At 51.2% G+C, this 23840-nt stretch overlaps 1 protein-coding gene across 4 annotated transcripts; it reads right to left on the bottom strand.

Annotated features, from left to right (window-relative positions):
- Positions 1–3029: 3029 nt before the first annotated feature.
- On the bottom strand, positions 3030–22018 carry RBCK1 (RANBP2-type and C3HC4-type zinc finger containing 1). Of its 4 annotated transcripts, none has more exons than XM_022592780.3 (12): positions 21331–22018; positions 20105–20249; positions 13431–13524; positions 13122–13320; positions 11810–11931; positions 11557–11730; positions 10075–10355; positions 9013–9124; positions 6134–6313; positions 5261–5359; positions 4774–4905; positions 3030–3753 (listed from the first exon to the last, which is right to left on the bottom strand). In XM_022592780.3, exons 1-12 carry the CDS (start codon positions 21350–21352, stop codon positions 3673–3675), a joined length of 1641 nt encoding a protein of 546 aa, XP_022448488.1. In that variant the 5' UTR covers positions 21353–22018; the 3' UTR covers positions 3030–3672. The 4 variants fall into 4 exon arrangements, with proteins under 4 accessions (XP_022448488.1, XP_022448487.1, XP_022448490.1 ...); XM_022592779.2 differs by having other exon boundaries at positions 4774–4917; positions 21331–22012; XM_022592781.2 differs by having other exon boundaries at positions 3031–3753; positions 4774–4917; positions 10195–10355; positions 21331–22006.
- Between the last annotated feature and the right edge of the window lie 1822 nt (positions 22019–23840).

A 23840-nucleotide genomic window follows, 5' to 3' on the forward strand; every position in this document is an offset into this window, starting at 1 on the left:
CCCTGGTGGCGCAGTGGTTGGGGGTCCGCCTGCCGATGCAGGGGACACGGGTTCGTGCCCCGGTCTGGGAGGATCCCGTGTGCTGCGGAGCGGCTGGGCCCGTGAGCCATGGCCGCTGAGCCTGCGCGTCCGGAGCCTGTGCGCCGCAACGGGAGAGGCCACAACAGTGAGAGGCCCGCATACCGCAAAAAAAAAAAAAGCGCTGAATAACAAGTGTGGGTGTTTTGTAGAAAGATGGAGTGGGCAATGGCAATGGAAGGGTACGTGGGGCTCAGGCCAGGGAGAGCTTTGAGCTCTGTGGAAGGGAGTTGGGACTCTCTGTAGGCAATTTGGGGGATGAGGACGGGCCATGACCAAAACTGGGTTTGGAGAGAGTTCCTGGTGACATGATGGCAAGTGTGTTCCTTCCTGGTTATGTGAGCTTCTTCCAGTCACTACATCTCTAGAGCTCACTGTCAATGACAGTAAAATAGGGATGGTCCCATCCCACATGGACGCTTTAATGAACTGATGTTTGTGAAAATGCTTTACAAACTGAAGTTGTGCAAGTGTTTTGATTCCATTTCAGTGAACATTAATGGATCAATAAATGCCTTAAGCCAGCCCTGCACTTGGGCCCGGGGAGCTCATCCCCGGATTAAGTGGTGACTGAAAGGAAGAATAGGCCAGAGGCTTTTGCCAAATCCAACTAAAAGATGATGGGGCCTGAGGCTCAGCCTGGCTTGCTTTCTTCCTTTTGCTGCTGGTGACTCCCTGCTGCCTTTTCCTCACAAAGGCCCTTTACTTGCTAGTTGTCTTTTCTGCAGATTTACATTTGGTTGGAATTTGCCAAGCAGCTATTTTTTTTTTTTTTTTGGCGGTATGCGGGCCTCTCACTGCTGTGGCCTCTCCCGCTGTGGAGCACAGGCCCCGGACGCGCAGGCTCAGCGGCCATGGCTCACGGGCCCGGCCGCTCCGCGGCATGTGGGATCCCCGCGGACCGGGGCAGGAACCCGTGTCCCCTGCATCGGCAGGCGGACTCCCAACTACTGTGCCACCCGGGAAGCCCTGCCAAGCAGCTTTTGTGAGCTGGCAAGGCTGTGGGCTTGCCTCCAGCTTCCTGCTTTTTAAGTGAGTGGCTTTCACGGCAGCCCCGGACACTAGAAGACACATGTTACTCTGGCACGGGCTGTGGGGCCCATCCACCACTTCCTGCCCACATTAGCAGCTGCTCTTTATCTGAGCAATGTGCTTCCCCTTGCCTTCCCCATCCCTGGAGAAAAAGATTGTGTCACACAAGCACATTTGGGACTTCCGGCTGCTTCCTCAGGTAGATGGTCTGAGTCCAGGGCCTGTGGGGTTTGGTTTCAAGTCTGCCCTGGAGAGTTGGTGCTGGGGCCCAGTTTGGGGTGACCCCTTGGGAGGGGGAGGCACCTCCACTTGACCCTGCAGTAGGGAGCACTTGTGAGCCTGCCCCTCTTAGATCCTTCACCCACTGGCATGTGAAGTATGGCGCTGAAGATTAGAACCCCGGGACAGCCCTGCGCCCCTCCATTTGCCCTCCTGACCCATTTGGCTGCAGCAGACATAAACTCGATGCCCGCCTTGGTGTAGATGGAGTGGGCCAAGTGAAAGACGCACGCAGCCCATGTGGTCCCCCCCTCTGCCAGCCTCAGCTGATACAGCCATGGGTAAAGAAATGTTTCATTAACACTTCTTAGTACTCATTGGAGGAAGAATGGTGCCAGGGCACAGGAAAGGCCGTGTGAGGAGAGCTGGGGGTGACGAGGACTGTGGTGAACTGGATCAGGAACATCACGTGACTCTGGACCTGCCATGTGGAAATGAGAAGCCAGGATTACCAAGCTTCGACTTTTGCAGGAGAACTTGGGCATCTAGATTTTAAAGTAGCATCTCCAATTTAAAAATACTGGCAACCAATTCAAATTTCTAAAACAATACTGTGGCTTGCTGGTTTATACCCGTGCACCAAAAGAATGGTCTGCTTTCTTCCCTACAGGCCCCTAAGGTTCGCCAAGACAGGCCCTGGCAGGAGAGGGAGGAGGGAGGAGCCGGTGAGAGCAAGCGGTTAGCCCTGACCTGGGCCCTGCGCTCTCCTGCAGCACAGCTCTGGCAGCTCTGCTCAGCTTGCCGTTTCCTCCAGTCAGTGGCTCTGCCTGACTTTCTTGCTCCCGGGGCGGGGATGCCCCTCATCAGCCAATGCAGAGCAGGAAGGCACTCACGTTCTCTCACCTCTCTGCTCACAGAGCCTGGGGTCAACTCTTTTGAGCCTTGGCACCCAACGACAGGGTGGCAATGCCTTTCCAGGGTCTAGAATAAGCCCTTTCCGCCCCGCCCCAATGACATGCCCCAACTCCTGGAACCTGGAGTCCACACCTTGAGTCACAAAGACGCCCTCTGCCTGTTGTAATGATGATCCACATCCCGGCTCAGACAGTGTGCTGGCCTTCAAAGTGGGGGGTGGGAGGGGTGTTGGAGGGGTCAGAGAATGAGGTCAAAACAGAATGGATGCCCAGAACCGTGTTTTATCAGTCTCTGACCTGCAGAGTGGGCATAGTAAACAGCGCTGGACCAGTACTGTGCCATCTTGTCTGAGGTGTTAAAAATCAGGATCACAAGCTCACCCGCAACTGCAGGTTCACCTCTTCCTGAAATCTCTCTCTTCTCCAACACTGGATGCCCACTGAGAGGTCAGAAGTTTGCAGCAAGAACTTCCTGCCAGCCTGTAGCTGCTGCCTCGGCCCCTCCCTCCCTCCCCCTGAAGCCCACGCCGACCTGCAGACCCCGCCTTGGGGACTCTCAACACTGCAAGCTGCCTGTCCAGGCCAACGTTGACCCAGAGCATCCTGCCCCTCGAGTGGGCGCAGGGGTGCTCAGTCCAGTGCAAGTATCCCAGTGCTCAGCCGCACCTTCGTTCTACACCGACAGGGACCAACACGTCAACTTTTGGCTGCAATTCCCAGAGAGCTTGGGATCCTGCCTGTCTCCGTGTAGAGTCACAGCCCATGACCCTTTTGCTCCCTCTCACGACATCACACTCATCCCTTCCTGGGAAACCATTTTAATTAGTTTACACAGGCGGCAAAGAGGGAGATAAGGAAGCTGGGCTGGCTGGACTGTCTTTAGAAACTGCCAGGTCTTCCTCTTGGCTCTGAGCAGAATTAGCAGCAATTCTAAGAAGCCCCAGGCCTCCAACAGCAAAGCCAGAGAAAAGTCACCCCCAAAAAGCCAACAGGGGAGGTGGGAGGCTGTGAGTGCTCAGCGTCCTGCAGACGAGGGAGGTGGATGAGGGAAGTGTGGACTCACACGGGGCTCTCAGAGGCTCCATCCAGCAAGGCCTCCGGCCAGGGCTGTGTTTAAAGCTGGGTTAGGCAGAGATGGGAGCCACAGAGAGGAGATGAAGGGTCTGGTTGGCAAGCCCCAGGGGAAGGGCAAAGGCACTGGGGCAGATACAGCCGCGGACAATGGCCAGCTCGGGCAGGGCCTCTGCAATGCCCACAGCAAACAAGTCCATCCACACAGCTCAGGGGCCTTGGCCTCTTCAGGGCCCCTGTCTCAGCCAAGCGCAAAGGCATCTCCCAGCCCAGAAATCAGAGCCAAAGCACCAGCCCTGTCCCACAGCAGCTTGCAGATGTGGGGCTGGGTCAGCATGGGGACCAGGCCATCCTCAGCTCAGTGGCAGTTCTGACAGCTGGGGTGGCAAGGAGACCCATTCACCCGGCAGCGGCAGCCCCCGCTGGTGTCTCCCGGGCCCTAGAGGATGAGCAGGGAGAGGAGAAAAGGTCAGGACAGTGAAGACAGTGGGCCCCTCCCCCTCCGCCATGCACTCCATTACACCCCCAAAGCACAGACTCCCACCCTGGGCCTTGGGTCGGGCACACCCCCCTGCTAAGATGACCCTCTCAGCCCCAGCTACCGGATGGAGGCAGCCGTTAAGGCCTTTCTGGGCGGCCTTTCTGGGCTCCCGTAGCAGCCTCAATTCTGTGGTCTGGCTACCCACCCCTAGGCCTGGAGCCAGACAGGACTTGATGGATTTTTGCATATTCGGGGTGGGTCAGCACACTGGCGGCATGAGAGTGTGTTCCTTCAGCCTCCACCTGTCTCACTGTCTGCCTGTACGGATTACGCCGAGCCCCAATTCCAGGAACACTCCTCCCAACGACAGCCACCATGAGCCCCCATGCACGTGCTCACCGTGTGACAGATGCACCGCGCTAAGTACTGCTCTTGCATTTTTTCATTTGACTCTGACAGTAAACCTGAGGCCCAGCTATCACCTGCACTTCACAGACGAAGAAACTGTGACTCAGAGAGGGAGTGACAGCCTAACCACGGTCAGTGTGTGCCAGAGCCAGGGACCCACCCCTTTACCTGACTCCCACCCGCACCCTTGGCCGCTGTCCTCTAGGGCTGGGCTGGGCCAACATTTCTGTAAAGGGCAAGACAGTTCCCTGAGTTTTTGCCGGCCAGTCGGTCTCTGCCTTTGTAGTGCCAAAGCAGCCACAGACAGTATGCAAACGAATGAGCGGGGCTCCCACAAAACCTTGCTTATGGACACTAAAATTCGGCTTTCATATAATTTTTACATGTCATGAAATATTCTTCTTTTGATATGTTCAACCACTTTAAAAAATGTAAAAAACGTTCTTAGATCATGAGCTACACAAATGCAGGCAGTGGGGTTAGAACTGGCCCATGGGCTGACCTGTCCAATCTCTACTCTCAGGCACTCTCCCACAGCACCCCTGAGACCTCTGCTCCCTGGGGACTCACCCCGGGGCCCCAGCGAGGACCCTTGGTGACCCAGCAGATCTCGGTGTGGCAGACAGTGCAGCGGATCCAGTCACAGCCATCCTTCTTCTGCACCACGATCTGGCACTGTGGGCAGTGCATGGCCTCGCCCTGCTGCAGCATGGCCTGCAGCAGAGCAGGTGCTGACCTTAGGCCCAGCCCGTCTCCTGGCCCCCGCCCCACTGCAGAGAGAAACCAGCCACCCCCCCCGAGTCGCAGAATCACTCCCCCATGCTGCTCCACCCAGGCCCGGCTGCATGCGGCCTCCTCTCCCATGCGTCTGCAGTCTCCTCTCTCCACCCGGACACTCCCTGCTGCTCGCCACTCGTCCTGAGCCCCATCTCCGGATGGGAGTGATGCCAGCAGGAGCTCAAGCCTCCAGGGCTGGATGAACCACAGTCCTTTCAGAGAAGTCCCCATCCCTCCCCAAAACTCAAATCCCCGGCCCTCAGCCTTGACCCAGCCTCACCCTCAGCATCTCCGTCGTCTGCCAGGCAGCCACGTCGTTCTGAGCCCGCAGGGCCAGGTCGTCTTGGTACTCCTTGCAGTTCATCTGCTCGTGGATGGCCTGCAGCAGGATGAGGGGCTCGAGGTGAGAAAGTTCTCCAGGGAGTTAGAGAGGTGAGGGCCGGAGCAGGCATCCACATAAGCACTTAATGCTTCTGCGTGGTGTCAGTGACAGAGGCTTCCTTTGTAAACCACACACCCTGAGGCCAGGGAGGTGAAGCCAGGGTCAGCACATACGATAGTAATCATATATACCTATTTATTTTAAGTCCTGACAGGCACAGAAATCCCTAAGCCGCAGCCCCTCGTCGCCGGCTGTGTTCTGCCCTGGCTGTAGGCCTAATGCTCTGAGAGTGAGCTTGCAGGGCTGCGAGTAGGCTCAGCCCTGCCTACTCGCCCAAGACCAGTCTCTACTGTGGTCACCTGTTGAGAGGATGAGTCAGAGAGACTGACCACCAGTCTCTACTGTGGTCACCTGTTGAGGGCAGGGATGGCCTGAGGTGAGGGTCAGGCAGGGCTCAGTTCAGGACAGGAGTTGACACTCGGTCTGGGGCTAGGGCTGGGGTTGGTCTGTGACGGATCGGGGTTCATCAGAGGCCAGGATCGGGGCTCAGTCTGGGGCCAGGATTATTCAGAGGCTCAGTCCGGATTCAGGGCTCAGTCTAAGGCTTAGGCTCAGATCAGGGCCCAAGCCAAGCCTGGCCACTGACACACAGCTCTAAGTCATTGCAACCAGGTCAGTATACCAGCTCCCTTCCCAGGAGAACAAACTCGGAATGGCAGTGAGCTCCTGGCAGGACCAGAGTGACTGGGCAGTGTGGGTCCCTGTCCCCACCTTGCAAAGCAGGCAGTTGATGTGGAAACACACAGGGCAGGTGAACTCGTTGACGTCATCCTCAAAGAAGCACCATCCTTTGCAGTCCGGGGTCTTGCAGTGGTAGCTGAAGGCACTGCGGTTTTCCGCAATGGAGATGCCCAGGTCCAGAAATCGCTGGTAATCCTCAGGGCTCAGGAGCTGCCAGTAGACCACAACCTTGGTGCTCTGGGTTCAGAACACCTGACAATGTGCCCTCCTGCCCACCAAATATCCCTCAGGAAGCCCCCAACCCATAAAGTCCAACATAGCAGTGTTAAAAACTCCATTCAAAAAGTGGGTTAAGGGAATTCCCTGGCAGTCCAGTGGTTAGGACTCTGTGCTTCCACTGCATGGGGCGTGGGTTCGATCCTGCAAGCCGAATGGCTCAGCCAAAAAAAAAAAAAGGAAAAAAAAAAGTAGGTTAAAAGTTCTGGAGATGGATGATTGCACAGCAATGTGGCTACACCTAATGCCACAGAACTGTATACTTAAAAAATGGTTAAATGGTAAATGTTATATATATTTTACCACAATCTTTTAAAAAGGGAAAAAAGTGGACAAAAACAATAACAAGCAATTCCAGGAAGATGTGGTTAAACTAGCATCCTGGTACATAGCACTCTGAGAAAGCCACGTGGCAATAATGTTTCAACCATCCCAAACTTTTCTGACCCTTTGAGACTTATTCTACTTCTACAAGTTTATCCTAAGAAAATAATACATAAGAAGGAAGAGACACCATGCAAAATGTTCCCTGAAGCATTCCTTACAAACTGGAACTATTAATAATAATTAATATTAATAATTATTGATATTAATTATTAATAATTCCAGAAACTGGAATTATTAAGAGAGGAGAACTAAACAGGATGTATGCCATAGAGATTTATAATAATCTTTAGAAAGGTTTTGTAGCAAAATAGCAAAAGCTGTTGTCCCTACACTGGTTACAATGAGGTAAAAATCATGCCTATGTTCTATATCTTCACTGAGTGGTAGTCTTAAGAGTTACATTTGTCAAAACTCATCTAACTGCATGCTTACAACGGACAAATTTTATTGTGTGCAAGGTATACCTTAATAGTTAATTTAAAAAGAAAAAAAACCATGTCTATCCAGAGACACCAAAGGAAACAGGAGAAAATGCCATCAGATATTTTCTGGGATGGCAGAGTCGGTGCGTGATTTTCCTCTTTGATTTCTGTTCTGGTTCTTGTGGTTTAGGCATGTTTTTTGTAAAACAACCTCCACTGCATTACTCTGCTGATCCCTGCCCCTTCCTCTTTCTCTGCCACACTTGACTATTCTCTGAGGCTTTGGTCAACGTCCACGAGCTCCAGGGAAGCATGAGCCCTGCAGCTCCTTGGCATGAACTCTGGCCCCATCACAATGCCCCTTGGAAGAGGTGGGTTTTATAGGGAAAGCCTCTGGGCAGCGACTGTGGGTGCCAGGACATATGGAATGATCTATGTCTTGGGGCCTCTCCAGGCAAGAGTAAGGAAGCCAGAGCTGCCCTTCTCAGCTGCCCCACAAACAACAGTTAAAAATGGGGCTTCTCTTAGTGTAAAGGCTGGGAGTTCCCAAAGGCCCACCCCTTCTGTCTGCCCTCTTTCCCCTGAGGCAGAACCCCTTAGGTGCCAGGAAATACTCAGTAAAGTTTAGGGGGTTCTGAGAAGCAGCATTGTAGGAAACAGGCAGAAGTGATGTGGAGAAACGGGGTCTTGTATATGCAGTGATGGGGGTCTCTCGTTTGGACCTCAGCCACCTTTAGCCCTGCCTCCATGTTGGCCTGGGAATTCCAAGATGCCCAATTCTGGGAAGGCCATTCCCCAGCAGTTTAAAAACCAATGATCAAGTCCAACAGTCCACTTTACAGATGGGTAAATGGAGGCACAGAGAAGGGAGAGCACTTGTTCAAGATGACCAGCAGTCAGGGGCATAACTCGATAATAATAACATTAATAATAATAGAAAACACACACATGCAGACACATACAGCCCTGTGAAAGGTTGTTGGAGGAGTGGCCCCTATTTGTTCATGTCTCCCCAACTCCACACCCTTGGGTGGTTCCCTCCCACACAAACTCTGGGCTTAAGCATGTGACCTGCTTTGGCCAAAGGGACAGGAGCAAGTGAGCAGCCTTGGAAAGCGCTCCTGCACTGGCTGCTCTTGGATCCTTGAGACACCAGCACATGAGCAGGCCCTGGCCAGCCTGGGGTGGATGAGACCAAAGTGGAAAGAGGCCCTGTCATCCCAGCCATCACAGATAAGACCATCACGCCAGTCCAGCTAAGCCCAGTTGAGCTCTGCCAGGCCCAACCTGGACCAGATGAATCATCCAGCTAAGCCCAACCCAAATTGCTAACTTACAGATTCATAAGCTAAATAAATGGTGGTTGTTTTGAGTCTGGAGTAATCTGTTACACAGCAGAAGCTAACTGATACAAGGGCTAACTGATACCACGTATCAAGCACTACTCCAAATTGTTTACACGTGTCTTCCACTATAATCTTCACAACCCTTGAAATAGAAACTAAGTCTCTGACCCCAACCAAGATGAGAAAACCGAGGCACAGAGAGGCTGTGTATCTGACCTGAGGTCACCAGGCCATCTGGCCCCAGAATTCCCCCCTGCTAACTGCTCTGCTGTCTTTTCTTCATAAGGGTGTTTCTTTACTAAGTATTTCCCCTAGTTCCTGTCCTGCCCACCCCTTGGGCTTCCAGCATCCCACACAGAAAAGGCTCTTGATAAATGACTGGCGCCTGAGACTGGGACTCTCAAACCAGTTCCCACCTGCCAGCTCAGGGCCCAGTTCCCTGGGACAGGGGGGTGCCCCTTCCTCTCCCAGGCCTTACCGCCCGGATCTCCCTCTCCAGCAGCTTGCCCGAGCATGAGTAGGTGTTGTCAATGAAGGGGCAGGCAACCTCAGCCTCCTGGCTGTTGCGGATGGTGCCCTGTAGACACTCCCTGGGAGAGGTATGAAAGGGTGGGGAGGTTAGGGGTCATCTGAACCCCATCCCCCAGGACTCCAGCCCCCAGAACTCCAGCCCTCACATGGTGAGGCCTGACCCCAGGCGGGCTTCTCCTCAATACCTCCCTTCCTTCCGATCCCTCCCACCAACCCATCACTTCTGTCCCCCCCACTGCCACCTTTATCACTCCGGCCCAGGTCCCATCACCTCACCTGCAGGACTGCAGGAGCCTCCTCACTGGGCTCCCTGGGTCTACCATGTCCCTCCCCGCAGCCTCCCATCCCATCCCACCCAGAGCAAACCTGAGAGCCCCGGTGACTCACCCTCCCTAATACCTCTCTGTCCCCATCCCCTAACCCCCTCCATCCCTCTGCTCCAGCTACACTGACCCCTTGCTGCCACAGGCAGGCCAGGCACATACCCACTTTGGACCCCCTGGTCTGCTCAAGTGCAGCCTCCCTAGGAGCTTCCCAGACCTCTTATAGGGCTGGGCCTCTGTTACTTTTATCATAATCCACTGGTACTTAGCATTTGGCACAATTTACAATTATATCAGTGATTATTTGATTAACATCGGCCTGCCCACAGGAATGTAAGCTTCAGGAGGCGGAAAATGAGCTTTTTTGTTCACTCCTGGATCCCCAGGCCTAGCCCAGTCCCTGGCACCCAGGGAAGCTCATCAAATGTGTGCTGTGAAGAAGGACATGTTCTCCACAGCCCAGGGCCAGGTGTGGAGCCTCAGAGGGCAGACTGTCCACCAGCGAGGGTCAGGGCGGGGTTGGCACGGGCTGCCAGGCCAGAACCCAGGCCTTACATGGGCCTGGCGGTTGTGTGGAAGGTCGCATGCTCTGGCGACAGAATGCCTGAGCTGTGTGGCCTCGAGCAAGTTGCTGGCCTCTCTGTACCTCACATTCCTCCTCTGCAAAAAGGGGAGAGAGTGCCTACCTCGCAGGTTTCTGTGGGCGTCCAAGGAGATGTAAGAGCACTGCGCCCCACCCCCTTTCAGCCATGGGTACTGCGCAGCCGTGAGGAACTACATCGCTGGGGGTGGGGTCAGGGCCGCACCTGCAGAAGGTGTGCAGACACTCACGCAGCACCACGGCCTCGCCGGGCGCCAGCACCGAGTAGCATACGGGACACTCGGTAGGCTCGGTGTTCAGCACCAGGCTCCGCTGATCCAGTTGCACGTGCTGTAGGTAGTTCCCCTCCTGCTGCTGCTGCTTCCGCTGGGCACACGGGGGTGGGGCCGCGGGGCGGGTCAGGGTCTCAAGGGCGGGCCAGAAGGGCGCAGGACCAGGGGATGGGTCAAACCTGACGGCCGGCGGGGAGGGGGGGGGGGCGAAGCAGAATCCTGCGGTGGGGGTGGGACTGGGCAGCAGGCGATGCTGGGAAGGGAGGGGCCGGGAGCAGGGCGGGGCGGGAGGCGAGGAAACAGGGGAGTGGGGTGGGGGTGGGGCAGGAGGCGGGCCAGGCAATGGCAGGTTAAGGCTGCAACCTGGTGTCAAGCCAGGGAGCGATGGCGTTTGGAAAGGAAGGGGCCAGGGTCTGAGCGGGGAGTCAGGAGTAGCAGGGTTCCCATCTCTGCCAAGAAGCAGGGCAGGGCTAGGGCCAGGGGGGTGAAGGCAGAGCCGGGTCGAGGCCACAGAATAGGTCAGGGGTATGGGAGGTGGTGATAAAGCGAGGGAGCTGAGCAAGGCGGGAGAGAGAACAGGGTCCGGGCCAAGGCTGTAGATGGGACCAGCAGTGAGGTCATGGCCGGGGTGGGACAAGGGCAGACTGGGTCCAAGTGGGGGATGGGAGCGTCCGATCAGAATGGGCGAACGCTCAGGGTTAGGTATCTGTGTAATCAGTGCGTGCGTAACATGATGAGGGTGGGACTGTGGGAGGAGCAGGACGGAGGGCTGGGTCAACCTCCCAGGGAGCGGTGAAGGGCTAGGTCCAAGATCCTAGGAAGTCTGGGTGGGCCACAGCCAGGGAGGAAGGCGAGGTCAGGAATAGTAGGATTCAGAATGAGGTCAGGGCTGAGTGGAGCAAGAGCGAGGTCACAGGCGGACAAAGGGGCGGCGGATGGGGGAGTGGTCAGGGTCTCAGCTAGGATGTTGGGGTCAGAGCCCGGTACTGTCGTGTGCACAGTGAGAGTGTTAAGTCAAAGCCAGGGGCAGCGCCACAGCCCACTGTTGGGGGGGGTGGGGGTGGGGGGTGGCGGGGCAGATAAGCTTGGATGTGCATCACAGCTGGGGAGCAGGGTCTTAGCGACAGGATGAGCTCAGGGAGAGGCCGGTCACAGTCAAGTGCAGGGTCACCACCAGTGGTGTGATCAGGAGGGGGCAGCAACAGGGGGAGGAGCGGCAATGTGGAGGTGCCTCCCTTCCTGGCCTATGCCTCCCCCGTCCAGTCTGCAGGTGTCTGTCCGGGGTCCGCGCCCACCTGCTGGTACTGGCGCAGCGCCTCCTCCTCACCGGCCAGACGCGCTCGCTCCTCCTCGTCCGGCTGGTACGAGGCGGGGACCTGGTAGGCCTCGGGCCGTGCCCGGCAGCACATCTCGCAGCCGGGCCGCGTGGGCTTGTTAATGAAAGTGCAGCCAGGGCACTGCCAGCCCACCTGGGGGCAGAGGGGCGGTGAGCGCAGGGAGACGAGACGGGCAGGTCAGGGGCGCAGGGGCGCGCACTGGGCAGCTTACCGGCGGGGGCTCTGGCACGGCGTCGTTCTGCCCCCGCCCCGGCTCCTGGGGGCCCCCGGGCTTCGGGGGGACTGGCTCCAGGGGGCCCCGTGGCTGCAGCGTGAGGTCCTTGAAGCCCAGATCTGGGGAGGAGGGTTCAGGGGTGGCAGATCCCTGCAGCCCATTTCGTCCACACCCTGGGCCAGCCAGGAACCCTGGGCTCTGCACTGACCACCCCCCTACCCTGCCCCCTTCTATCTCTCTCCTTCCGGAGGAGTCTCCAGCTCGGTGGTCCTGCCGGGTGGGTCCAGACCTGGCCGAGTGTCCTGGCTCCCAGGGGTCAGAGCCCCTCCTCCACCCACGGCTGCTCCTGGGGCCTCCCAGCTTAAAAACCCTGTTTGAAAACTGATCTCCTGTGCTCCTAAGTGTAGCACCTAGAGGGTCGAACAACACTTCTGAGGTAGTCCTGCCAAAATACTGAATCTGAATCCATTCATGAGGGCACATGGGACAGAAAAACAAAAAACAAAACTGGCCTGGACTCTTCAAACAACAGGAGAGCCAAGGGAAGACAGGAGACCAAAGATTGAAAAAGACTGTGAGCCACCGAGGCCAAGGGCCAGGTCTTTCACTATAAAGGACATTAGTGAGACAACTGGTAAAATTTGAGCAAGATCTGTCCATTAGATCAATGGACCGTATCAATGTTAATTTCCTAAGTTTGATAGGTGTATGTAGTGAGAAAATGAGCCTTTTTTTTTTTTTAAAGGAAATACACACAAGTATTTGGGGGAAAGGGACAACGTGTCTGCAACTTACTCTCATAACAGTTCCAAAAAATTACTTATGCATAAATAAATACTGAGAGAATGATAAAGCAAAACAAATATAGTCAAATGTTAATATCTGGGGAATCCACATGAAAAGCACATGGGAATTCGTTATACAATTCTTTATACAATTTTGCAACTTTTCTGTAGGTCTGAAATATTTCAGAATAAGAAGTAAAAAATTTAGAATAAAAACTAGCTATTATCATATCCAATTTACAGATTTAGAAAACTGAAGAGCAGAGATGAGAAGAGACTTGCCTGAGGTCACACAGCTGATAAATGCCAGGGTGGGGACTGAACTCAGCCCCTCTCCCCTAGACCAGCTGTTCTCTAAATGGTTCCCCAAATGGCTCCTTCCTGGGATGTCCTTTGTCCTCTCTTCCCCACTACGGATAAGGTCTTGCAGGCACGTTCCTGACGAAAGCCCCTGGGCTCTGCTCCCTGCTCCCTCTCCCCTACAACCTCAGGAGAGTGCATGCCGCTCTGGAGCACAGCCTCACCCTCCAGCATCCGCAGCTGCCGCTCCCGCTGCAGCTCCTGAGGGTTGAGTGAGGTGTTGCAGGCTGACAGCAGATAGAGGTAGGCACTGGCCCCGTTCCGCCGCACCCCGTGGGAGTGCAGGGTCTCCTGGTCCCGGGCCAAGCGCTGCCCAATCACCCACTGCTGCAGGGTTGGCGGAAAGCCATAGTCCAGGAACACCTGGCCGGGAGGATGCAGAGGGAGTGTGGGGGGGAGGCGCAGAATAGAGAGAGGCAGGGCAAAAGGGGGACCTCCGCCCTGACGCGTCTTCCTTTTGCCCCCTCACTCACCATGTCCTTGAGGGAGGCCACCGTCATGTCAGGCCGCACCGTGAGCCAGATAGTGACTGTGTGCAACTGCGCATCCTCCACGCTCACCCACAGCCTGCGGGGAGGGCAAGGGGCCTCAGGTCCAACCCCAGCCGCCAGCCAGCTCCTGGATTCCCACTCCCCTGTGATTCCTGTCTCAGAACTCACTGCTTAGGCCCCTGCAATGGCTCCACATGGCTCTCAGAATAAAATCCAAACTCACTGTGGCATGGCAAGGGCCTCCATGCTCTGGCCCCTCCCAAGCTCTCCAACCTCTTCTATTATTGGCTATTACTGGCTCCTTAGCCAAACCACAACAGTTATTAACTGTATGCCAAGACTCTTCAAAGCACTTAACATGTATTAACTCATGTAATCCTCTCAGTGAACACATGAGGCAGGTATTGCTGTAACCCCTATTTTAGAGATAAAAACAGGAGGCACAGATAGGTTACAGTGGCTCTGCCAAGTAAACAATTAATAACTGTTAGAGGCAGGATTTCAACCCAAACAGTATTATTCCACAGAAAGTGGTTTTAAACACCAACCTTCTCAAAGATGCTCAAACTTTTTTGGAAGACCAAAAGCATGAAAAGGGAGGGCTAAGACAAAAAAAAACAGAACTGATCCCAGGACACAGAAAAATTAGGGTGTAGAACAATAACAGGAAAGCCCACTTAGAACCTCCAGAGTGATTTGGGAAAACGCCGCATCCTTAAAGCAAGAACAGCAAGAAACAATCAGAAAATGAGGAAGAATTCCTGTGAATGTAACAGTGACTCCTTACTATCCTAACCTTCAGGTCAAACTACAAGTTCACAAGGAAAATGAGAGATATTAAATTACACCATGAGGAGGCAATTCATAAACTCCGAATGTGGGAGAATTCTGGAGGTCAAAGACCAGGTTTCTTCAACCTAAGCGCCCATCATCGGATGAATGGATAAAGAAGATGTGGCACATATATACAATGGAATATTACTCAGCCTTAAAAAGAAATGAAATTGAGCTATTTGTAATGAGATGGATAGACCTAGAGTCTGTCATACAGAGTGAAGTAAGTCAGAAAGAAAAAGACAAATACCGTATGCTAACACATATATATGGAATTTAAGGAAAAAAAAAATGTCATGAAGAACCTAGGGGTAAGACAGGAATAAAGACGCAGACCTACCGGAGAACGGACTTGAGGATATGGGGAGGGGGAAGGGTGAGCTTTGACAGGGCGAGAGAGAGTCATGGACATATACACACTAACAAACGTAGTAAGGTAGATAGCTAGGGGGAAGCAGCCGCAAGGCACAGGGATATTAGCTCGGTGCTTTGTGACAGCCTGGAGGGGTGGGATAGGGAGAGTGGGAGGGAGAGAGACCAAGAGGGAAGAGATATGGGAACATATGTATATGTATAACTGATTCACTTTGTTATAAAGCAGAAACTAACACACCATTGTAAAGCAATTATACCCCAATAAAGATGTTTAAAAAAAAAAAAAAAAACACTAACAAGATAATCAAGGAAAGTTGAATATAAATACAGTATTAGGGAATTTTAAGTAATTATTGTTAATTTTTTAGGTGTAATAATGGTATTGAGGGTTTTTTTAAGTCATTTTTTAAAGACATATCAAATTACTTATGAATGAACTAAAATCTGAGACTTGCTTTAAAAATACTCCAGAAAATACCTCAAAATTCCTCAGGATAATGATTTTCAACACCCAGCCAACTATCAGGGAAATAAGAAATTTTTAGACATGTATAGACGCCAAAAGTTTACCATCCACCTCTCCACATGAAAAGTTTTTGAAATACAAGAAAAAAAAAAAAGAATAGCTGAGTCTGATGCAGGAGAATGGAAGAAAAGTAAAAGGAAATTTAAAGAAGGACGAGATCTTAACCTTCAAGACATTCTTCTGCAAGCAACAGGGGTTTTGAAACATGAAAGTGCATAAAGTTTCAACTGCACTACTTATTCTACACTGAGTAATATTTCCATAATCAAAATACTATAAATGCTATTTTAGTGGGTTTACATTTTTAAAATCAACCTAGAGGCAAAGCATAGAAGCCTGAATTTTACTTAGGAAACAAAAACTAAAAGCTATAACCTTAACACCAATAACAGAAAAATACAGTTGGAACCCTTATATCTAATGTCATCAGGATCAGTGGTGATCAGTTAGTCAGAAAAATCGTTAAAGCAGAGAACTGCAAAAACAGCTGCAGACTTTAACAATTTTACCTTACAGGATACAAATGCACATTCAATGGCCAATCTCTAGGTAAAAGGCCAATGGCTTTTCTTGAGTACAAATCTGCTACTGGAGTTCCCCATGATTTTTTCTTTTTGTATGAACCACACGCATTATACATGGTCTATGACTTCCAGTATCAGCTTCTTTAAAGTGGAGCAAAAACTTACACTCTCAAAGCATCTGAGTACAGAGCCCTTCTGGATTTTTACCATATTTTTTACAACTGTCCCACCCTAAAATGATAACAGGTATTTTTGGTGCCTCATCTCTATCTTGTCTTTCTAAAGCAATCAACTTAGTTTTCATAGACACAATTCTCTTTTAGTACTCATGTTTTATAGATTGATGTAACAGCTAATTAAATTATGCTGTGGCAGTAACAAGTGTAACTGATATAAACAAGCTGTGTGTAGTGGTATGGTTTTTCGTTGTTGTTTTTGTTTTGTGTGTGTGGTACGCGGGCCCCTTTCACTGTTGTGGCCTCTCCCGTTGCAGAGCACACGCCCGTGCGCCACAGCTACTAAGCCTGTGCTCTAGAGCCCACAAGCCACGACTACTGAGCCCTTGTGCCACAACTACTGAAGCCCAAGTGCCTAGAGCCCGTGCTCCGCAACAAGAGAAGCCACCGCAATGAGAAGCCTGCGTACCACAAAGAGAAGCCCGCGCACCGCAATTAAGCCCACGCACCGCAACAAAGAGCAGCCCCCGCTCACCGCAACTAGAGAAAGCCTGTGTGCAGCAATGAAGACCCAATGCAACTAAAAATAAATTAATTAATTAATTAATTTAAAAAAATAATGCTGTGATAACTAGATATTCACAAGCAAAAACATGAAGTTGGACCTCACACCATATACTAAAATTAACTCAAAAGGGATCAAAGACTTAAATGTAAGAGCTATAACTATAAACCTCTTAAAAAAATAAATAGGGATACACCTTTATGACCACGTATGAGGCACTGGTTTCTTAGATGACGTCAAAAGCGCAAACAACAAAAGAAAACAGATAAACAGTCCTTCGTCAAAATTAAAAACTTGTGCTTCAAAGGACACTATCAATACAGTGAAAAGACAACCCACAGAATGGGAAATGAAAATATGTGTCCATTGTATACATATACACCACATTTTCTTTATTCATTCATGGTTACTTAGGTTGTTTCCATGTACAGTATATATACACAGTGGAATATTATTCAGCCATAAAAAGAAGGAAATCCTTCCCTTTGCAACAACATGGACCTTGAGGTCATTATGCTAAGTGAAATAAGTCAGACAGAGAAAGACAAATACTGTATGATCTCACTTATATGTGGAATTAAAAAAAACCAATGTCAGAGAAAAAGAATAGACTGGTTGGCAGGGAGGGGGGTGAAGGTGGTCAAAAGGTACAACTTCCTGTTTTAAGATAAATAAGTTCTGGGGAAGTGATGTACAGCATGGTGACTATAGTTAACAATATTGTATCATACATTTGAAAATTGCTAAGAGAGTAAATCTTAAGAATTGTCATCACAAGAAAAAATAATTTATCACTATGTGAGGCAATGGATGTTAACTAAACTTACTGTGGTAATCATTCCACAATACATACATATATTAAATCATTATGTCATACACCTACAATGGTTCTGAGGCTCAATTTCCAACCTGTGGAAGGGGGAGGAGGGGGAAGGCTTCCCACACACCACTAAGCAATTTTCAGATACCAGCAGGGCTCGATTCTGGCACTCTCTACCCAGAGACAGCGTCAGCTTCCACAGGTTGAGGGCTAAGTCCTACAAGACTGCCCCACCACTTCACACATCAATTGAAAGCCCAAGTTGTCACCTGTTCTCTGACTGACTGGTTATAGGTTAGGGATTCCAACGACCTCCTCCTTGGGTTAGATTATTTTGCTAGAGCAGCTCACAGAACTCAGAGAAATATTTACTTTCTATATTACTGGTTTATTATAAAAGCCTATAACAGCCAGATAGAAGAGATGCATAGGCAAGGTATGTGAGAAGGGGTGCAATTCTCTCCAAATCTCCAACCTGGAAGCTCTTCAAACCCTTTTTGAGTGTTTATGGAGGCTTCATTACATGGGCATGATTGATTAATCCATTGGCCACTGATGATCGATTCAACCTCCAGCCCTTTTCCTCTCCCCGGAGATCAGGGTGATGGGACTGAAGGTTCCAATCCTCTAATCACAGGATTGGTTCCTCTGATGACCAGCCCCCATCCTTAGGTGATCTAGGGGCAGTCCAAGAGTCACCTCACTAACATAACAAAAGGCACCTTTATCATTCTCATCACTTAAGAAATTCCAAGTGTTTTAGGAGTTCTGTACCAAGAACAGGAAGAAGACAAATATATATTTCTTATTATAAAAGTCACAATACCTTAAACTAACTATATATGTCAATTATATCTCAATAAAACTGGGGAGGGCTTCCCTGGTGACGCAGTGGTTAAGAATCCGCCTGCCAACGCAAGGGACACGGGTTCGAGCCCTGGTCCAGAAAAATCCCATATGCCACAGAGCAACTAAGCCTGTGCGCCACAACTACTGAGCCTGAGCTCTACAGCCTTCGAGCCACAACTACTGAAGTCCGCGTGCCTAGAGCCCATGCTCCGCAACACAAGAAGCCACCGCAATGAGAAGCCCAGGTACAGCAACAAAGACCCAACACAGCCATAAAAAACTGGGGAAAAAATATGTCCATATAAAAACTTGGACACAAATGTTCATAGCAGCGTTGTACATGTTAGCCGAAAAAGTAGAAACAACCCAGATGTCCATCAACTGATTAATAAAGAAAATATGGTATATCCATACAATGGATTATTATTCAGTCATAAAGAGGAATGAAGTTTTGATACGTGCTACAACATGGATGAATCTAGAAAACATGATGCTAAGTGAAAGAAGCCAGACACAAAAGGTTATATAGTGTATGACTCCACTTATATGAAATTTCCAGAATAGGCAAATTGCTAGAGATAGAAAGTAAATTAGTGTTTGCCTAAGGTTGGGGGGATTGGGGAAAAAAAGGTAGGGAGATAAGGAGTGACTATTAGCAGGTATGGGGTTTTGGGACTTCCTTGGAGGCCAGTGGTTGAGACTCCAAGCTTCCACTGCAAGGGGCATGGGTTCAAGGGGCACAGAGCAGCCAAAAAAATTTAAAAAAAAAAAAAAAAAAAAAAAAAAGAGTACGGATACAGGGTTTCTTAAAAAATGTCCTAGAATTGGTTACAGTGATGGTTGCACAACTGTGAATATACTAAAAGCCTTGAACTATAAACTTTAAATTGGTGAACTGTTTAAATTGTTGAATATGGTCTGTCAATTATATCTCAATAAAACAAAATCAAATGGGATCCACCATTGAAAATTAGAAACTGTAAAACTATTGTCTTACTACACAGCAGGAAAAAAGCAGGAAAAAACAATGTTTATTGAGTGATTACCATGTGCCAGGTACTGTGCTAATAAGCATTTCGGCATCAAGTTTAAGCCTCCTGGGGAGACTAACAGCATCCATTAACCCTTGCCTTGAATTCTAGTGCAATACCTGGCTGTATTTCACAGCCTCCCTTCAAGCTGAGTGTGGCTGTGAGAATAAGTTCTGGCCTTGGGAGTTAAGTGCAAGAAGTGTGTGCAACTTTCTGAGCTCTGTTCTTAAGAGGAGAGTGGGAGGGGGTGCCTTTCTTCCTGCTGACAAGAATGCTGATGCAATGGCTGGAACTGGAACAGCCATTTTGGACCATAAGGTGAACCTCAGAATGGAGGCCATGAATGGCATAACAAGACAAAAGCATGAGTCTCTGAGGACTGCAGGGAGCAGAGCCTCCACATCTGGACTGTGTACCATCAAACTTGTTGATACCACTGTTAATATGTCTCTTTCTGTTATATGAGACCTAACACCCTAATACACTTCCTAACAATTCTAAGAACAGCTACTGATCTTGCCCCATTTTTTATTTTTATTTATTTATTTTTTTTTGCGGTATGTGGGCCTCTCACTGTTGTTTTGTGGCCTCTCCCATTGTGGAGCACAGGCTCCGGATGCACAGGCTCAGCGGCCACGGCTCACGGGCCCAGCCGCTCCGCGGCATGTGGGATCTTCCCGGACCAGGGCACGAACCCGTGTCCCCTGCATCAGCAGGCGGACTCTCAACCACTGCACCACCAGGGAAGCCCTGCCCCATTTTTTAAATGAAAAAAACAAACTCTGAGAGGTGAAGTGACCTGCCCTAGATCTCAGAGTTGATTTGTAACAGAGCTGGGGTTTGAAGCTAGGTCTCCTGACACCAGAACCTGCCATTAAGAATAACTTAACGGGCTATATCGCAGCCCACTGGGGTTCAGGAAGCCCTAAGTCCCTGGTCAGCTACGTACTCCTCACCTGATATCCTGTGTCAGGGAGACCTCAGGCTTCAGTTGCACGTTCAGGGGCACCCGTTGCTCTGCCAGCCATATGGCACACTGCATAGCCACCTGTTCATCCCCGCCAGCCACTGCTCGGGTGAGTCTCTGGGCCACCTCCTCAGCTGAAATCCACAGTGGAAGCAGGTTAGCACAGGGTTTATTTTTCAGGAGCTGGGGTTAAGGGGGTGAGGAAGGAGGTGATCCTTTGTACATGCTGCTTCCTCTCTGTCTTCCTGGTGAACTCCTACATATCTTTCAGCACCCAGCTTAAAAGTCCCTTTTCTCTGGGAGGCCTTCTCTGTCACTCCCCACTCCCACTCCCCACTCCCCCTCCCTGCTCATTTGGTTCTGTTTTCCCTTCATACTCCCAGGTCCCCCCATACTTCCGCTCATTTATACAACAAACATTTACTTAATTCTTACTGTGTGCCGATCACTGTCTCAGAAACTGGTCTTCAACAGTGAATAAGATAAACAGGGTCCCTCTTCTCATGGACCTCCCAGCCCAGTAAGAAGACAATTAACAAATTTAACAAAAGAAAAAGATTCAGATTGTGATCCACGCTGCCAAGGAAATGAACAGGGTAAGGAAATCAGGAAAGCCTCTAGGAGGAGGTGACATTGAAGCTGAGAAGTGAAGGAGGAGAAGTTGGGTATGTCAAGACCTGGTTAGGCAAAAGCGTTCCAGGTACAGAGAAAGGGAAAGGGAAAGGCCTTGGGCAAGAAATGGCTGGATTAGAACAGAAACCTGTGGGGCTCCAAGCAGAATGACCAAGGGGCCCAATGGGGGAAGGCAGAGGTCAGCGAAGCCAGCAGGCCTGTGGGCTACCCAACTGCCCTGGGCTTTGTTCTAAGAACAAGGAGCACAGGAGGGTATGTGAGCAGGTTGGTGACATGACCTTACTTAAGTTCTCCCACGCTGGGTGGAAGGGGCCAGGGGGAAGGCAACGACCCTTGAGGTCTGCTCCCTCACCAGCCTGGGGGGTCTCCTGTGTCCTCTGGGAGCTCCCTACACCCCTCCCAGCAGAGCTGGCCCACTGAGGCCTCAGGGGCATCAAATAAATGAATGACAAGAGGCCCCTGGAAGGAACCAGGCCCCAAGGGAGGAAACTGAGGGGCAGGTGGGTAGAGGGACGACAGGGTTAATGCCCCTCCCCCCTCCCCACCCCCGAAGTTTCTCAGTCGCCTCCAGGCTGTGCCCACCTTTCTTGATCTTCTCGTCCATCTGGCGTGGTTGTGCCCATCCCCCCAGGCAGGGGCTGCAGCTCCGGGGAAATGCCACCTCCCGGTCACTTGCTAGAGGACGGGCGACCACGAGCAACTCAGTCCAGGCCGGTGACCTCTGGCGCGGCCCAAGCCTTCTTTGTGCCTCGGTGTCCCCGGTGGCAGTCGGGTAGCATCACACTACCCGAGGACCGGGGATGGGGCCTGGGGTAGGGAACCGGCCGGGACCCCGCGTGGGAGGTGAAAGGGGGCACCAAGGCAAGCCCGCAAAGGGCAACAGAGGAAACGGGACAGGCCTGGCTGCGGGGAGGGACGACGCACAGCCGCGGCGCTGGGAGTCCCCGAGGAGGGCCTCCCCTTTTCCCTGCTGGGGAAAAGCGCCCTCCGGGGCGCTGGATTTCAGCCCAACTCCCTCCCCGGCAGAGCGGCCCCAGTCTGTCAGGAGACGGAGGGAAGCAGCCTCCATGGAAAAGAAAGTGAAAGTGGCGGCCCCGGAAGTGGGGCGGAAGAGTCTCGCGGGATCCGGGTCTCCCCGCCATTCGGGCGACGTGGCAGCGGCCCCTGCTCCGGATCTCGGCGGTCCGGGGCGCTCTGTCCCGCAGTTCGAGGCGTTCCCACCCCTCCCCCGGCCGGACCCGGACTCCTAGACCCTCACTCACCGGAGTAGCTTAGCCAGCAGCGCCGCGGGAGGGTTGGGGGAGTGGGCGGGGCCGGGAGGGGCGGGGAGCGACGTGGAGACGCCCCTGCTCAGTCCAGCTGCCAGGACTGCGGCGGGCCGGCCGGTCCTTGCTCCTTTTGCAGAAGAAATAGAGGCTCTGTTTGTTTCTGATCTGTCCGAGGCCACGCAGCCGGATTTAAATCTAGGCCGGACGGCCTCAGGAACCCACCCTTAGCCAGCCGGACGCTGCCTCTCGGCGGTCACTCTCCACCGTTTGATTGGGCCACTAATGAAGTTTATTTTCTCCGGGGACAGGCTGGAAGCCCTTTGCATCCTCCAGTCTTCCCACCCCTGAACTTTTCTCCCACCCCTCATCCCATAGATCAACAGATCCTATGGGCTCGGCCTGCACGATAGTTCCAGAATCTGTCACCTCTCACCTCCTCCACACCCCATCCCAATCCACTTCCATCCTTTCTCCTCTGGCGTACTGCACCAGCCTCCTCATTGGGCTCCTGGCTTCCCCTTTTGGTCACCACAGTCCATTTTCCACCCAGCTGCCAGAGGGCCCTGTTAGAATCAAGCCATGCCACTCCTCAAAACACCCCCAATAGCTCCCATCTCACTCGAAGTAAAAGCTGAGTTCCCCCCAAGGCCTGCAACTGCCGCCGCTCCTTCTCTGAATACTATCCTCTTGGCTCACTCCACTCAAGACCCATTGGCCTCCAGATCCTGGAACAAGGCAGACACACTCCCACCTCAGGGCCTTTGCACTTGCCATAGCCCAAATATCTTCATAGGTTGCTCTCGCCCTTTAATTTGGGCTTTAGCCAAAAGTCTTCCCTGTCCACTCTGAAATTTCACACACACGCACCTAAATCTAGCATTTTATATTCTCCTTCCTGGCTTCATTTTTTCCCAAAGCATGTATTACTATCTAACAGCATATTTTACTTCTTTATCTTGGTTATCTTTTGGCTGTTTCCCTCTTCCAAAGGGTGGGGACTTTTGTGTGTTTTGCTCATTGCTGTGTTCCTGGTGTCTAGAACAGTTTCGAACACTTAATAGTTGCCCATGGATTACATTAAATGAATGAAGGAATCTCAGACTTTCATCTGGGATCAATTTCTTTTTGCCTGAAATATATCCTATAAGGCAGAGGTTCTCAGCCTGAGCTGTATGTTTGAATCACCTGGGGAACTTTTAAAAATCCTATGCCCAGGTCACATCTCAGATCAATTGATCCAGAATATCTGGGGTGGGTCCCCAGGTATCAGGAGTTTTTAAGCTCTTTGGTGAGTGTAATGAGAAGCCAAGTTTGAGAACTGTTGTATTAGAAGTCCCTGTAGGGTGAGTCTTCTCGTGACAAACTTTCTTGGTTTTTGTTTGAAAAATCTTTATTTAGACCTCACTCTTGAGAGACGTTTTTGCTGGGTATAGAATTCTAGCTGGCATTTCAGCACCTTAAAGACAGCATTCCATTGTCTTCTGGCTTCCATTGTTGCTGTTAAAACATCTTCACCTGTCAATCTAACTGCTGTTCTTTCTTTAAATTGCTTTATTGAGAAATAATTTATATACTATAAGATCCACCCATTTAAAGTGTACAATTTAATAGTTTTTAGTACAGAGTTGTGCAACTATCACCATGATCTAATTTTAGAACATTTAAAAAAAATATTTATTTTTATTTATTTGGCTGCGTCGAGTCTTAGTTGCGGCATGCGGGATCTTTGTTGCAGCACGTGGGCTCTCTAGTTTTGGCATGCAGGCTTAGTAGTTTCGGCACATGGGCTTTCTAGTTGTGGCGCACGGGCTCTAGAGCGTGTGA

Source organism: Delphinapterus leucas, chromosome 15 (assembly GCF_059928025.1).
Source record: "Delphinapterus leucas isolate spDelLeu-1000000601 "Yukka" chromosome 15, BTC_Dleu_Yukka2, whole genome shotgun sequence".
Taxonomy (NCBI): domain Eukaryota; kingdom Metazoa; phylum Chordata; class Mammalia; order Artiodactyla; family Monodontidae; genus Delphinapterus; species Delphinapterus leucas.